Source organism: Bos grunniens, chromosome 19 (assembly GCF_055505025.1).
Source record: "Bos grunniens cultivar Pamir isolate PY7600 chromosome 19, Bosgru_T2T1.0, whole genome shotgun sequence".
In the NCBI taxonomy this organism is placed as follows: Eukaryota; Metazoa; Chordata; class Mammalia; order Artiodactyla; family Bovidae; genus Bos; species Bos grunniens.
The window spans coordinates 26,951,883-26,967,120 of NC_141183.1; the positions used below are offsets into that span (position 1 = coordinate 26,951,883).

General features: G+C 54.3%; 2 protein-coding genes across 3 annotated transcripts; one reads left to right on the plus strand and one right to left on the minus strand.

Annotated features, from left to right (window-relative positions):
• Positions 1–8,886, plus strand: SGCA (sarcoglycan alpha). Its single transcript, XM_086355499.1, has 10 exons — positions 1–70; positions 909–1,031; positions 1,136–1,290; positions 1,467–1,539; positions 1,870–2,068; positions 2,500–2,662; positions 3,613–3,821; positions 4,022–4,048; positions 8,255–8,447; positions 8,714–8,886. Exons 1-9 carry the CDS (start codon positions 34–36, stop codon positions 8,433–8,435), a joined length of 1,167 nt encoding a protein of 388 aa, XP_086211625.1. The 5' UTR covers positions 1–33; the 3' UTR covers positions 8,436–8,447; positions 8,714–8,886.
• Positions 4,637–12,851, minus strand: LOC147351851 (histone H1.9-like). Of its 2 annotated transcripts, XM_086355501.1 has the most exons (6): positions 12,708–12,851; positions 12,157–12,265; positions 9,157–9,314; positions 8,870–9,030; positions 6,645–6,706; positions 4,637–5,400 (listed from the first exon to the last, which is right to left on the minus strand). In XM_086355501.1, the coding sequence occupies exon 6, from the start codon at positions 5,247–5,249 to the stop codon at positions 4,722–4,724; it is 528 nt and encodes a 175-aa protein (XP_086211627.1). In that variant the 5' UTR covers positions 5,250–5,400; positions 6,645–6,706; positions 8,870–9,030; positions 9,157–9,314; positions 12,157–12,265; positions 12,708–12,851; the 3' UTR covers positions 4,637–4,721. The 2 variants fall into 2 exon arrangements, with proteins under 2 accessions (XP_086211627.1, XP_086211628.1); XM_086355502.1 differs by lacking the exons at positions 8,870–9,030; positions 9,157–9,314; positions 12,157–12,265; positions 12,708–12,851 and having other exon boundaries at positions 6,645–6,731.
• Positions 12,852–15,238: the final 2,387 nt, after the last annotated feature.

A 15,238-nucleotide genomic window follows, 5' to 3' on the forward strand; every position in this document is an offset into this window, starting at 1 on the left:
GTCACTCACAGGCAGGGCCAGGCTGGGGCAGCCATGGCAGCAGCGCTAATCTGGATCTCTCTCCTTGTGGGTAAGTTGGGGTCTTCTTCAGGGGAGAGGCCCAGGTTGAGGTAGTGAGAAGTTCCTCAGGGAAGGGGTTGGTTGTTGGGGTGAGGCAGGGGCCAGAAGGACTTTGGGGTATAAATTCTACAGTCAGTGGGGCTCTAGGAAACTGGGGTTGGGAGTTGAGGTGTCGGGGGGCGGAGCTGGGAACTCTGAGAGGGGGTGTCAGGCTGGGCCTTAACCACACAGGCCCGGAGCGCTGGGGCCCTTAATGAGCTGGCTGGGCTGGCTTCTTTCTGGGTCCAGGCTAAATTTGGCCCTGGGAAGGTGTGAGGGCTGCTGGGGCAGATCCTCTCTCTGGGCCTCCAGGCTCAGGCTTCCCTTTGCTCAGCTCCTAGTGGTCTCTGGTGTGGACTCTGTTCCCCCTGCATTTTAGGGGAGGCCCTAGAGTGGCTACCTGCCTCCTCCAAGGGGTCCTTCCCTCTCCCTCTCTTCTTCCCTTCCTCTCTAGCCTCCCAGATAGTCAGCTTGGAATTCTTTTCTGAGTGCCCTTACACACAAACGCCCCCCACACCCTTCTCAGCCAGACATTAATCCTCGCCCATTGTGACTCTCACTGGGCCTAAAATGAGGAGTGAGGGGCTTCCATGAATCCAAACCAAACTAAGGTCTGGGTCTCATCACTGATAGTGTATGGCACAGTCAGGGCCCCACCCGCCCTTCCTGGGAGCCAGCAAAGCTGTCCCTCTCCTCTCACACATTTCTCTGGTATCTCAGGGCCACCAAGGAGTGGGTGGAAAGGGGACTTTATTCCCCGGCTGGGACTGAGACTGGGCCGTTGTGTTTGGGGTTGTGTTTCCCCACAGGTCTCCTGGAAGGGTTGGGGGGCACCGAGGCCCAGCAGACCACCCTGCACCCACTTGTGGGCCGTGTCTTTGTACACACCCTGGACCACGAAAGCTTCCTGCAGCGTCCTGAGCACGTCTTCTGTGAGAGGGGCCTGAGGGGCACTGGGGTGGGCTGGGGGGTGCCTGCCCCAGGGCTGGGGAAGGCTGCTGTCGTGTCTCCAATCCCCTCTCCTCCCTTCCGCCAGCTGTCTCAGCCCCCATCCCTATCACCTACCACGCCCACCTCCAGGGACACCCAGACCTGCCTCGGTGGCTCCGCTATACCCAGCGCAGCCCCTACCAGCCTGGCTTCCTCTATGGCACTGCCACCCCAGAAGATCGTGGACACCAGATCATTGAGGTACCAGTAGGGGCCCCAGCTGGCTGTGTTGCATGCAGCAGGGACCCGGAGTTCACTCATTTGCATGAATTTGCGTGCCTCTAATGTGGTGCGCTCCTCAGTCTCCTCTCACCAGGCCCAGCTGCACCACGTTTCTCTCCCAACCCAACCTCTTAGCCCCCTACCCCATCCTCCAGGTCACAGCGTACAATCGGGACAGCTTCAACACTACGCAGCAGATGCTGGTGCTGTTGATTGGGGACCCAGAAGGTACCACAGCCCTGTCCCATCCCTACCCCACCATGCCAGTCTTGGGGGAATCTCCCCTGGAAGGGGTTGTAGAAGCAACTAGTGGGGGGCAGGACACCCTGAAAACACCGGAGTTGTGTTCTTGGCTGCTCTGCTGACAGGCGAGTCGTTGAGGCTGTGGGTGTCGGGGAAGGGTGTTTGAGGCCTGTGATATAGGCAGAAGAAGGTATTAGGCAGAAGGAAGGGAGCTGAAGGGTTATGGGGAGGAGCTTAGACGGGGGGAGGCTTGGGAAGGATCCATTCGGGGCTGGGGGCTGGGTACAGTCTGAGGCGCCCACCTGGTCCTCCCAGGCCCCCTGCTGCCATACCAGGCTGAGTTCCTGGTGCGCAGCCATGATGTGGAGGAAGTGCTGCCCTCAACACCTGCCAGCCGTTTCCTCACAGCCTTGGGGGGGCTCTGGGAGCCAGCAGAACTCCAGCTGGTCAACATCACCTCTGCCTTGGACCGTGGGGGCCGAGTCCCCCTTCCTATTGAGGGCCGCAAGGAAGGGTAGGTATGCAGCCCAGGAGGGCTTCCTGGAGGAGGGAGCCACTTGCCTTTTGTCTAGGTGGTGGGCATAGAACATGGGTCTCCCTAACTTCCAAGTAGGGCTTTATCCATTGTCTTTCATGCTCACCATGCCCATCTTTACCTCCCAGCATCATGTCACACTGTCCACTTCCTTCTGGTCATTCCATCTTCCCCTTGCCCTTCCAGGGCCCAAACCCTAGTAACTCTGAACTTTGCACTTCCTGGTGTCCATTAGGACATGAAAGATTTATCCATTAAAAGATATCGCCGGGAGGACAAGGTCCCCAGAAGACTGGGGTGCTCTGTATACTCTCACCACAACCCCAGATCTCAGGGTGGCCATGACCCCCAAATCTCCAGTGCTCAGTGGCACCCTCAGTCATCTAACAGTGGTTTCTATCTGGGCCCAGGGTATACATCAAGGTGGGCTCTGCTTCACCCTTCTCCACCTGCCTGAAGATGGTGGTGTCCCCCGACAGCCACGCTCGCTGTGCCCAGGGCCAGCCTCCACTACTGTCCTGCTATGACACCTTGGCACCTCACTTCCGGGTTGACTGGTGCAATGTGTCTTTGGTGAGGAGGGCTCTGGGAGTGGGGGCGGGACAGGGTCCCCATCACGGTCTCCTCCATCCTCACCTTCCTAGCCCCTCTCTGTTACTCCAGTTATCTCTACTGTCTCCCTCTGTCTCCCTCTCTCTCTCTCTCTCTCTCTCTCTCTCACACACACACACACACACACACACGCACGCACGCACGCACGCACACCACTGATGTTCTACCTTCTCCCACAAGAGGGCAATAGAGTCCATAATCCAGACAATGGGATCTCCAGCTTCTGGAGCCCCAGCTGTGCCCAACTCAACAGCTGCAACAGTCACTCCCAGGAATGGTGCCAAACTTCTTTCTCCACCTAGGGTTTCTGTGTGACGGCTCCGTTTCCTTTACTTTCCTCTAAGGTGTCACTTAGCAAATTATCTTGCAACATGGAATAGATAGCTCACCCCCATGTTATAAACCAAAGATGCTCACTTCTGCTCTTTGGGATATGGAGCTGAGGTGTCTAGGGTCCCTAGAGATCCTGTTCCCAGGGCTAGGAACCCTTCCTGTGGCTTGACCAATAGCGCAGCCGGAAACTGGTAATCAATATTCTTGAGCACTTGCTATGGATAAGGCACTATGCAATCCGTGTGTTTTATCCTTGCAACCACCTGGGAGACAGGTACCACTATTAGCATCCCAATTTTACAGATGGGGAAATCGAGGCACCTAGAGGTAAATCATCACAACGCAGTTTTCTGAAACAGGATTCAAACCTGAGGACTTTAACACTGTATGGCTCTGCCTCTCCTAGAATTTTGTTCCTGGTTTCTAGACCAATGCTTGTCCTACTCGATCACATGAGCTGGGAGAGGCAAAGCAGGAGGAATCCCTGCATTTTCATGGAGTAGAACTCCTGCTCCGTGCCCTGGGGGTCTCTGTGTCTAGCCATCCACTCCTGGATCAACCCTCGGCTTCCTGAGCAGGTGGACAAGTCAGTGCCAGAGCCTGCAGACGAGGCACCTGCTCCAGGTGACGGGATCCTGGAGCACGACCTGTTCTTCTGCCCACCCACCGAGGCCACAGCCCGAGACTTCCTGACCGACGCACTCGTCACCCTCCTGGTGCCCCTTCTGGTGGCCCTGCTGCTGACCCTGCTGCTGGCCTATGTTATGTGCTGCCGGCGGGAGGGACGGTGAGTATGGGGGCAGAGGGCAGGGAGGGCACCAAGGCCGGTGTTCACATTGTAGACTCCTTGTGGCACCTGTGCTGCCTGGGGACCCAGATCCCTCCAAGAGTGGACTCCTCAGCCAGGAAAAGAGCAGGGGCCCCTTGCATGGCCTGTACCAGGAGGTTTGTGGATAATAGCTAATCCCCTCCCTTGTGTTTCCACAGGCTGAAGAGAGACCTGGCCACCTCTGAGTGAGTAGGAGAAGTCTGGGGGCTGGGTGGGAGCCCCCCTGGACTATTAAGCTGGACCCTCCAACCTCCATGGGCAGCAGAAAAATCCCAGATAATGGGGTCACACTTAGTCTGTGCTCTCCAATCCTGGGCTGGCTGGGGGCTGGATCCCACCTATCCTGGCTTGGCTTTCTCATTTTCTGGTCTCTATGGAAGAGTCTAATGTGGGACAGGAGAGGGGATCTAGCCAAGTTTTAGGGATCTGCTGCCACCTTCGGAGAAAGGGTTTGGGAAGCAACTTACAAGGCTTCCAGTGTGTGCACCAGCACACACACACACACACACACACACACGTCACTGTGAGTTCAGACACTTAGGTTCCAGGCTCTGCTCTGCTGCATAAGTACTGTGATGGGCTCAGTTTCTTCACCTACAAGATAATGCGGTTGGACTAGCTAATATCTGGATGCTTTCAATTTCTCCAGCCCTTCCCAAATCTTACCCTCATTTGACCAGGTTTCCCCCACCCCTGGCCTTACCTTTCCTGTGTGCCCCCAGACCTCTTCCTCTCCCACTCCCTTGAACCCCAAAGATTCCAGGAGGCAGGTGTGAAATAAGTTAGGCTCCTTTTATTCTCACTGCACTGAGCCTATGGTGGGCCTGGCACCCCTGCCTGCTTGCCCAACCTTCCTGATTAACTGCGGCGGCATTTGGCCGCCCTGCGAACCCCCTTGATGGGTCGCTTGTGCCCCGGTTTGGAGCCCACGAGCAACTGGCGCTGCACAGGCCGGCGCTGCCCACGCTGGCGCTGGCGCCGCTGCCGCCGTCTCTTGGCCTTGAGCTTAAACTTGGAGGCGTGATTCTTGCCCATGAGGAAGGAGCCTGTGGCCCCCTTGCCTGTCACCTGCTTGAGCATGCCCTTGTCCACCAGCCCCTGGAGCACTCGCTTGAAGCGCCAGGCATTGCGGGTCATGTTGTAGCCCCTGGTGGCAACAGCCTTCTTCAGGGCGGCCAGGGACACGCGGTTGCCTGCCCCCTTGTCTGCCACAAACCCCAGGATCACCTTGGATATGCTGGGCTTCCGGTGGGGATTGGGGCTGGTGCGGCGCCGAGTCTCGCTATTGCCTGGGAGTCCAGAGGAGCTGGCCTGCCGGCCTGCCCCCAGGGCAGTGTTGGAGGCCAAGGGCCCAGATGGGGGTGGCAGCGAAGTGTCTTTCTGCATCTCTTCCTGGGGTGGGTGAAGGGAACTGGGTGCAAGGACCTCCAGGATGGCGGCTAGAAGTCTCTCCTGGGTTGCTCCTCGGTGCGGGAGGTGCGCCCCAGTTCCTGGTTCCCTCAGAGGCTTCCTGTAGGGCTCTGGCCCAAGCCTTGCCCTGGGTGGCCAGAAAGAGGACCGAGGATGATCACCTACGCTGGCCTTGGCAGACTTGTGCCTGAGGTGCAGGGGGCGGTAAGCTTATCTCTGTAGTGACCTCAGGGGGACATTGTGAGGCCACCAGAATCCGGTGAGGTCACAGTGGACCCACTGTTTCCCCTAGGTGGGGCAGAGGGGAGATACCACAGAGTGTGGGCATCTGGCATGTCAGGTAGCCTGGGAAGAAGGGCTGTGGCTGAGTGAGTCAGGCGGATGGACCCATGTGGCATGTATTGCTCACCAGCTGATTTTAGGGTCCCCAAGACCCCAGTTTTAAACCCACCATTTTGACCCCACCATCTGAATTCATTGGGTTGAAGAACACAAAACTTTTTAGAATCAGTATTATACCTACATTTTTGAATTTTTATGGGGAATAAATTTCCCAGCGTGAACAGAAATGTAATTCCTTGATCTATCTAACTCAATTTAATTCCTTGATCAACTTTTTCTAAGAGTAATAAGGATTTCCTTCTTTTCTGTTTTCATGTTTATTTAGTAGATTTTTTTCCCCTATTGGGAACAGTGATTTTCTATGTAAGTTTTGGATTTTCCTCCTCAATTTTTTTTGGCCTGTGCCAAATTTGACCAATTTTATCTTCTGCCATTGAGAATATTCTCTTCTGACCAGTTACTTTCCACCATGTCCAGCTTTCCTGGGTCAGTTTTCTAGCTCTGCTGAGGTCAGGAAAATATGCTTCCTCCATCAGTTTTGAGTCAATAACCATGTGTGTGTGTGATATTAGTCCTTGCTGGTGTGGATTTTGTGTTGATTTATTTCTACAAAGTCCAATTTTATTCATTTTTCTTTTTGCTTGTTCGAGGAAATTGAAATCATCCAAAATAGTGAATCCGCTGCCTGTTTTTTACCTGCATCAGATTTTATTGGTCAGAACATCCTCCAGCCCAACGACCCTCTCCTGTGAGCTGTGTGCCAGAGGCAGGGGCTCAAGGGGCTGTGTGTGTGTGTGTGTGTGTGTGTGTGTGTGTGTATGCCTGCCTGTTCATTTTTCTGCCCAAGTGCTGATGTGGAAAGATTGTGGGGGAGGGCGCTATGGCTCTGACTTCTGCTCCTGCTCTGGAAAACATGTCCCTCGACCATTTTTCCACCTGTGTGTGTTGCCAGAGTAATGAGACCCAGATGTGGGGCTAGGGGTGGGGAGGGGGCCATCGGCTGAGGCCTCCCCCACCCGAGATTATTACCTGCCTGGCTGCCTCCACTTCCACACTCTTCTTGCTCCCTTCCGGTCTCAGCCTCCCTTCGCCTGGGAATGGAAAATTGTGTTTTGGACAACTCTGCTTGCCAAATTCCAGACTCAATAGCTCATTTTGACCCTCCCCTCGCCTTCAGAGGGTGGCTCCACCTCCTTCCGCTGGCCAGAAAGTGCTTGGTTCTATTCTCCCTGGGGAGGAGAGTGGCCCATTCAGCAGGAAGCTAGAAAATCTTTCCTTTAGTCTTTCTCAGACTCCAGCTGGAGTCTGTGTCCACTACTTGGGGATATAGAAGGGAAACATTTCCCCCTCCCGGATCTGATCAGTAATCCAGCGGTAAGAAGGATGGCTTCCACCCTGCCTGAGGCCCCCACCCCTTTAAGAAAACCAGTTCTTATTGTCTGTCTGACCCGGCAACCAGGGAGTCTGTGAAAAGCCCACGAGTGTGGGTGGGTTCATGCCAAAGGGCTTGGAAATGTCCTTCTACTGGAGGCCAAGTTCATCAGTGGACCTACTGTAATAATACCGGTGATAAAAATAGCAACAGAAGACTCCCTATAATAATAGCTATCTTTGGCTGCATCCTGACCCATACATGTAAATGTTTTTCTTACATTAATTCATTTAATTCATATAGCAGCTTTATTACAGTTGAGGAAATGGTGGCAGAGACGTCAAATAACTCACACAGGGTAACACAACCAGTAAGTAGGGGAACTCACATTCAGGCCCAAAGCAAGTCCTCATGCGTAACCACTGTGCTACCCTACTCAAAATGAATTAAAGTTGCTCCCGGACAGCAGAAAACAAGCCCGTGAGAATGTCAGATGACAAGGAGGCTCAGCCTTCCTAGAGGAAACTGGATCTAGAGCTCAGGAGGGCCTTGCTAATGGGTGTGGCGGTCAGTTCATTCAGCCCCTCCTAGGGTGTCCAGCCCGGTGAGGGTGGAGCCTGGTTCCGGCCTCAAGGAGACCAGGTCTCAGACACAGACAGGAAGTAAGACTTAGCATCTGAGCTAAGCAATGCTGGGGGCAGTGTGGGGCAGGGTGGGAGAGGGTCAAGGTTTGAGGATCCAAAACAAAAGCAGTCAAACTCCACCAGGAAAAGAACTTGGGCAAAAGCTAGGAAAAGGTGGAGGAGGTAGGTTTGCCAGACTAAAATGAGGATGATGGGGAAGGGAGAGAGCATTAGAAACGGAAACTGCTGGAAGGGACCCAGGGGACCATCAGAATATAGAAACCATACAGAGCCCAGCAAACAGTGGCCTCTGAAAATCCATGCCACTGTGGGCATCTAGTCATGTCTTAGTATCTCAGGAACTCTTACCATAGGCTAGGCAATTTTCTGAATGCCCAACCTGTATTTTCTCATTTAAACTCCATAACAATCCTAGGAAGTAGGTTCTTTTATTATCCTCATTTTACGGTTGAGGAAACTGAAGCACAGAGGGGTTAAGCAACGCGCAAAGGATACACAGGTTTGAACCCAGGATGTCTGCACCCAGAGCCTGTGCCTCAGTCACTGGATACTGAGCTTGCACGGAAGAACGTCCGGTTTATCCTCTTCCCCTCATCGTGTGTGTCTCCCTCCTGTGCCCCTAGCATCCAGATGGTCCACCACCGCACCATCCGTGGGAACACAGAGGAGCTGCGACAGATGGCATCTAGCCGAGAGGTGCCCAGGCCACTCTCTACCCTGCCTATGTTCAATGTGCACACAGGCGAGCGGCTGCCCCCGCAAGTGGACAGCGCTCAGGTGCCCCTCATACTCGACCAGCACTGAGGGCCAGCCCAGGTGGGTCCAGCTGGGCAGTGCCAGCCTCTTTCTGGGAATAATGCGGCTTCCATCTCAAGGCTGTCGCAGGGCGTTGGGGGATGGGAAGGGGCACACAAACCTGTCTGCCCCCCAGGGTAGCGGTGGGACGGTGGTTCGCAGTGCCAGCGGTGTGGCCCCAGTGCCAAGCATTCAGAGTCCAAGGTTCAGGGTGGGGAAAGCGGGAGAACTGGGGCCTGGTTCTCACAGACTCCCACTCTCTCTTCTCTTTGCTGCTCCCGTTCCAGCCCTGGCCTTGGCCTCCCTTCTCTCCCCACTCACAGAGCAGCCATGACCATGACCACGTCCTTCTTCCCGACTCCAGTTCTTGGCCCTCTGGACCCCAAGCTTGGAGGATGGCGTGGGGCGAGGGTGTCTGGGATCAGGACCCCCAGAATAAATACCTGCCGCTCTGCTCGTCGATTGCTGTGCTTTTGTCTCCGAAGCCTCCTTCCCAGTCCTCACTGCTTCTGCTTCCCTTTCTGCCTTGTGGATGCCCTCAGAGGTAACCTGGGGCTGCCGCCTGACTTCAGGACTCTTCGCATTTTTACATTTCTCAAATTCTCTGTAAGTAAGAGGGAAGGACCTGCATATGCAGCCTTAATATTGATCCTCACATGAACCCAATAGTGAGGGACAATTGGATCATTATCCCCATTTAACAGACAAGGAGAGAGAGAGAGTGACTTACCCAAGGTCGCAGAGCAGGCAACTGGTGGAGCTTGGATTCAGATCTGTTGTGTTCACCTCTACCCTGCCTTTTGGAGGGCTGCGAGGTTCTGGAAGCAGGAGATCTGGGCTCTCACCCATTCAGATCCCCTGGAGGGAGGCCCCTTTGTAAGTCATAACCTAGATATGGAAAGGGGGTTAGGGTGCAGGACTCTTAATGCCCGGGATCAGTGACCCCTCTCGGTGGGCTCCTCAGGGACAGAGTCGAGGTCCACAGGACACTGCACAGCCTGGAGCCCTTGTTGAGCTTGATGTCACCAGTGTAGCTTGGTCCCCATGTGAGCCCTGGAGAGCATGGCTGACCAGGAAGCAGCCGCAGCTTGTTCTTCCCTGGTGGCTGTAAGTGAAGCAGGCCAGGTCCTCTCCTGCCCGGCCACCAGAGCCACAGCCAGTCTCCCCTTGGGAGAGCAGGCCAGAGATGGCCCCGGAGGGGACCCAGTTAAAGAGGGGGAGGGAGGAGCAGGGTCCTTTGGCTCAGGCCCCTGACCTTGGGGGCACCTCCAAGACAGTCCAGACAATGGGAAGCTCTGCCACTCTGAGACCTCTATACCCCTTTCTGAGGTCCTCACACTAGGCCTGGGCCCTATCTACTATCCTGGAGCTGATGCTCAATCACCCCTTCTCTGTGTGTGTGTGTGTGTGTGTGTATTGTATGTATGTGTGTATATATGTTATATGTGTGTGTGTGGTGTGTAGGGGGCAGGTGGGGGGGGCACACCGGATTTTCCTCTCACCTGGAGGCGAGAGCCCAGCCTGGGGCTGAGGGGAAGCTGAACCAGCTGAGGCAGCCCCCAGTGTAATAATGGTGCCCCAGGGCCACTGAGGAGGGCTGAGTTTCTGAACACTGCGTCCCACTTTTCAGAAATGTACAGGCAAAGGGGTCATGGGGGCCCCAAGTTGCTCCTGGACTCTCCTCTCCTTTCTCTCACTTCCCAGAATCCCCACCTTAAAAAAATATCCTGAGTTCATTCACTTCTCACAGCTTCCACGATGACTTTCCCAGGCCAGCTCCAGGATCTGGCTCCTGGACCCCCTCAGCAGCCTCCCTGTAGCCTCCCTGCCCCTTTTGTCTTACCTCCAGTACCAGTCAGGCCAGTTCTTTAAAAGGAAAAATCAAGGAGTTTTGCCCCTTTGCTGTCAACTCTCCATTGCCTTCTCGTGACAGCAAGGGGAAAACCCAACGTCTTGGCCAGGCTTAGAGACCCCATGTATGCCTCTGACCATATCATGCTAGCTCCCCATGCTTGCCCGCTCCAGCCACGCTGCCTCCTAACACACCCCTGTTTCGGTGCCCTCGCCCCTGTTCTTCCCTCTGTTGGGAGCCCCAGTCTCCTGTGTCCGCAGACCTTCCCCTTAGTGCACTCATTTTGGCCTCTGTGCAAATGACAGGTCTCTAGAGAGCCCTTTCCCCTGCTCAGAGAGCTCGCTCCACTCCTGGCTCCAGGTCCATAGGATGTGCCCTGTATGAGCACCTTCTTGGGGTCAGCTTTGGCCTTGGGGTAAACTTCAGGAGGGCAAGATTCTGTGCTCCCCCAGGGGCAGCGCCTGCACACAGCGGGCGCTCAGGAAAGTCAAGTGAAAGAATGTGTGAAGGGAAGCCACCAGGTCCAGCCGCTCAGAGTTCTTGAGTAGGTTGCTCCTCCTCTCTGGGCAAAGAGGGTGAGGTGAGCAAGGCTACTGCTAGAGCTTTTACCATTATCTTGTGGGTGCCCCCCTTCCCTGCTGGCCACCCTACACCCATTGGTTAGTTAATCCCAGAAGCATCCGTGGAGGCAGGAAGAGGCCCCAAGCCTCCTGAATATATGTGCTCAATAAACTCAAGGGCTTTTTAGGTAACAACCCCCAATCACATGGACTCTGACTTTTCATTCACAAGTTCCTCCTTTCCCCGGGGCCCCTCATCTGGCTGAAACCTGGAGCTGCACAGAATCTGCTCAGATTGGAGCCTGCGGTTTGGGATGGTTCTTCCCTGCTCCCTGTCAGCTCTCCACCCCCATGAGGAGGAGGCCGCCCTCTCACCCTGGACCCACGCACTTTTCCTGTTCCGCCCAGATGGGAGAGTCTGAGACCAGCCCCATACTTCCCTCTGCCTTGGCATCTGGGTAGTGCCTCCCTCCCAGCTCAGCCATCAGGAGCACACGGGAGCCTGGCTGCTGGCCGAGGAGGAAGTGGCCCAGACACGACGGAGCGGGGGATAGCGTGACTGCGGAGGACAGCGAGCTGTGCCTGGACGCAGACGCACGTAAGCCCCACTGCCCTGGCACTCAGCACCCCTTTACATATGCTTGGAGGGGCAAGATTCCACCTGGCAGTCACACCTCAGGCCCTCCCCACCAAGGACAAATAACTGCTCCTCCCTGAGATTCCATCTCACTCCCTCCCTCATCTCCTCCAGCGTCATACCCACACTGCCCGCAGGACCCCATGTCTCCATCTTCATCCCAAACACAGCTCTCACGTATGACCTGACTCTAGATGGTTCCTCACCACCTCTCAAACTGGTGAGAGGACCCTCTGCCAGCCGTGAGGACCCAGGAACCCCTAAGCTGGCCTCAGCCCCTGCGTGCACACTTCTTCCTTATTCTGGAGACATGTTCATATGTACACATGCATGCTCACATCTATGCCCATTTTATAGCGACTCCCTTGGTGTATCTGCTGCGATTTGGAGCCAGAGTGAGCAGGGTTCCAATCACGGTTCAATTTACTCACAGACATTAATCATAACTGTCCTGGGGGCTTTTGTGAGAGTTTGGGAGAACTAGGCAAGTGCCTGGCATCTGGCAGCTCCCAAGAATGAAAACTTTATTACAAACAAGTACTCACATGATCACCCCAGAACCAGAGGTCTGTGAGGTCTCCTTGTCCCCTAAGAACCGAAAAGGCTCAATTTCCATTCTACTAAGAGTTCAAGCAGTGAATTGGGAAGGAGCCTGAAATTCACCTGCTCCTAGGCTCTGACCTGTTGTCTGTCCAATCCCGCTCTGTCTGCTAAGGCAGCTGCTGGCCACCTGTGGCCCCCGAACACTTGAAATGTGGCTTCCAAACTGAGATATGCTGCAGATGGACTCCTGAAATGATAATATTTGGGATATCCTGGGTTAAATAAAATATCTTATTAAAATTAACATTCTGTTTCTTTTTATATGTTTAATACGGCTGCTAGGAAATGAAAAAGTACACGTGTGGCTCACTTTTTACTTGTACTGGGCAGTGCTGGTTTCACGGTCCTACCTGTATCTCAAGTCCAGATTGACCCAAACCCAAACCAGAACTCAGCCACTTTCCAGAACACCTGCTCCCTCCAGGCCTCTGTGTGCATCAGTTTTCAGAAGCCTTGAGGAGAGGGAGCGGTTTGCCTCACAGCAGTGAAGTCACCTAGCGTTGAATATGTGGTGGCATTCTTGTTCTAAAATGTGCTCTGGTCTCCACCCTACCCTATCTTACTTTCCTCCGGCTGTCTTCTGCAGAGAAAATCCCAGTCTCTCCATCACCCTCGTGGCCCGGACTCACCTCCCTCCAGGCCTTGCCATGCACATCCCCTGCAAAGCACTGGATTCTCCGTGAGTGTAAGGGCCAGATCATCCTCCAAGACAAAAGCCTTCCTCCTTCCAGGGTTTTGCCTCCTGGTCCACAGACATCTCTCAGCTCTCACACCTGGAAGGGGATGCAGAGACACAGCTGCTGATCCTCAGCAGCCCTGGACTTCAGGATGGTGGCCTCCCTGCCCCCAGCTTCTTCTCATTCCCCCCGTACTTCTCCCTGCTCTATCATCTCCCTGTCATCCTCATTACACAGACAAACTCTCCTATGCCTTCAATCATGTCCATGCACACATGCCCCATGTATGCAGAACCCCCCCGCCCCCGCTGTCCCTCACACACCCACACTGGTGCAGGATCCCTTTGAACATCGAAGCATTTGGTTCTAGCTGAGTGCGTACTTTCTCATTCACCCAGGGATGACTGCGGGATCCCACCTCACTCCCTCTCCTCCTGTGGGTCTTGTTTCAGAGCCCCATACTTGCTCCAGAAGCCCTGCAATCAGCTCCACGTGGCCCTGTGGGTGCCTGGCCTGAGGCTCCCACGCTCAGCCGGGAAGCCCCTCTCAACATCACCCAGCTCTGTCTTAGAGGTACCTGGGGAGCTGAGTGTTAAAGAGCCGGAAAGAAAAAGAGGGAAAATCCGCCACATTTTAGTTATAGAAAGTCCTGCCAGGAGATGGGTTCGAGCCACAAAAAGGCCCCAGGATTCTGAGAGAAAGCAAAAAGTGAAAAATCCAAAGGTAGCCTCCTCTTTCTAGAATCTTTGGTCTAGATTTGATTGAAAAATCAGTTGCAGGAACATGACCCATTCCCTTACCGAAAAGCAAAAGTGAGTCCATGGAGCAGCAGGCAGAAAGGGCCGAGGTGCCTCCACGTGTGCGGGCAGTGGGTCTCGGGGAGCAGCTCTGAACAGCTGTATTTAGGCAGCTGTGATGTCAGCAGAGAGGAGGGCTTGAATCTGGAATGTAATACAATGGCCCCTTTATCCCCCTCCCCTCCTGCCCGGCATACACACTGGAACCACAGTCTGGCTGTAACGCACGTGACACAGGCAGGACTTCACAGAGGGGCTCTGTCACCACCACAGCCCTGACCAGCGGCGGGTGTCACCTCGCATGCCCTCATGCATGCATATGCAGACTGCAAGCACACACACGTACCCACGTGTAGATCTGCGCACATGTAGTGAGAGGCATAGTCCCCCTGCTTCGCGTAGAACTGTGCTGCTCAGCTCAGTAGCCGCAAGCCATAGGTAGCTATTAAAGTTAAATACAATAAAATGAGAAGTGGAGTCCTTCGGCACACGTCCTCTTGTGAAGTGCTCCACACAGTGGCTAGCGGCTACCATATTGGTAGACAGAGAACGTGTTTCTCACGGCAGCAAGCCCAGGCCTAGAACCTCTCACTGCTAGTTGATCACACGTGGATCTGCATGTGGTCTTCCTCTCACACTTGCTCACTCTTATTGGCAGTGATGCCCACACGCCACCCGCGTTCCTAAAAGGGCCGCCTCTTGACCTCACCTTCTCTTTCTTTAGCCTCCCTGGCATCTATGCCCAGACCTGTGCCCAGCATTGCAGTACCTGGCCTCCAGCCTGCCTCGGCCAGCTCCACTTGACCTGGAGAGAATAACAGGGTGAGAACAGCACCGTACAACGGTGGCCAAAACGTCTGCTCTAAGGCTGAGCTGAATTCTGCAGACGTGGAGAGCTTTGGAAACTCAAGTCAAACTCTGCTTGAGTTGGGCAGGAGAATGAGGGGACAACAAGACATTTGAAATATAAGAAAGATTTGGAAGTTAAGAAGTCTGGTGCAACTGCTGGTGTGACAAGTGTGAGCAGGGGAGGAGACAGTGAGAATGAACAGGTGGGTAGTGATCAGGTAAAGCCTTGGATGCCAGGTTTGGGTTGATTCTGGATCCCCTGTGGGGGCAGATGGAGATGGGACCAAGATGGCCAAGGGTGCCAAGGAGCAGGAGGTCCAGGTGGATGGGCTGCTGAGGCTGGTGTCAGGCCTGCATCACCAGTTATGCACTGGATTGATCAGAGGATCATCTGGTAACTTGAGATAATTTGCATATTTAATAAACTTTTGTTCAAAGCCGCAATCTTTTGTCCTCTTTAGGCTAATTCTAGTACTCCACTATCCTGAAGGTGAGAGAAGTGCTAATGATGAATTATTAAAGGCCATAGTTAACCACCATGACTATTAATGACAGCCAAGGCGGACAATGGACTCTGAGGACTCGTCCACGTCTCTGTGGACCTGAAGGAGGGATGTGGGCCTTTCCTGCCCAAAGGTTTATGCCCTAAGACCTTGCAGGGGGCAGGGTAGGGGAGTTTGTGGGATAGGGTAGCTTTAAACTTCTCCCCATCTCTAGGTCTCTGGGCGCCTGGTCTGCTTCAGAGTTCTAACTCCCTGGATCTGCTATGTCCCCACAAACTGCACACTGCTGTCCCTCTTCCCTGAGATTGGGGATCTGGCCAGATACCTTCCCTGT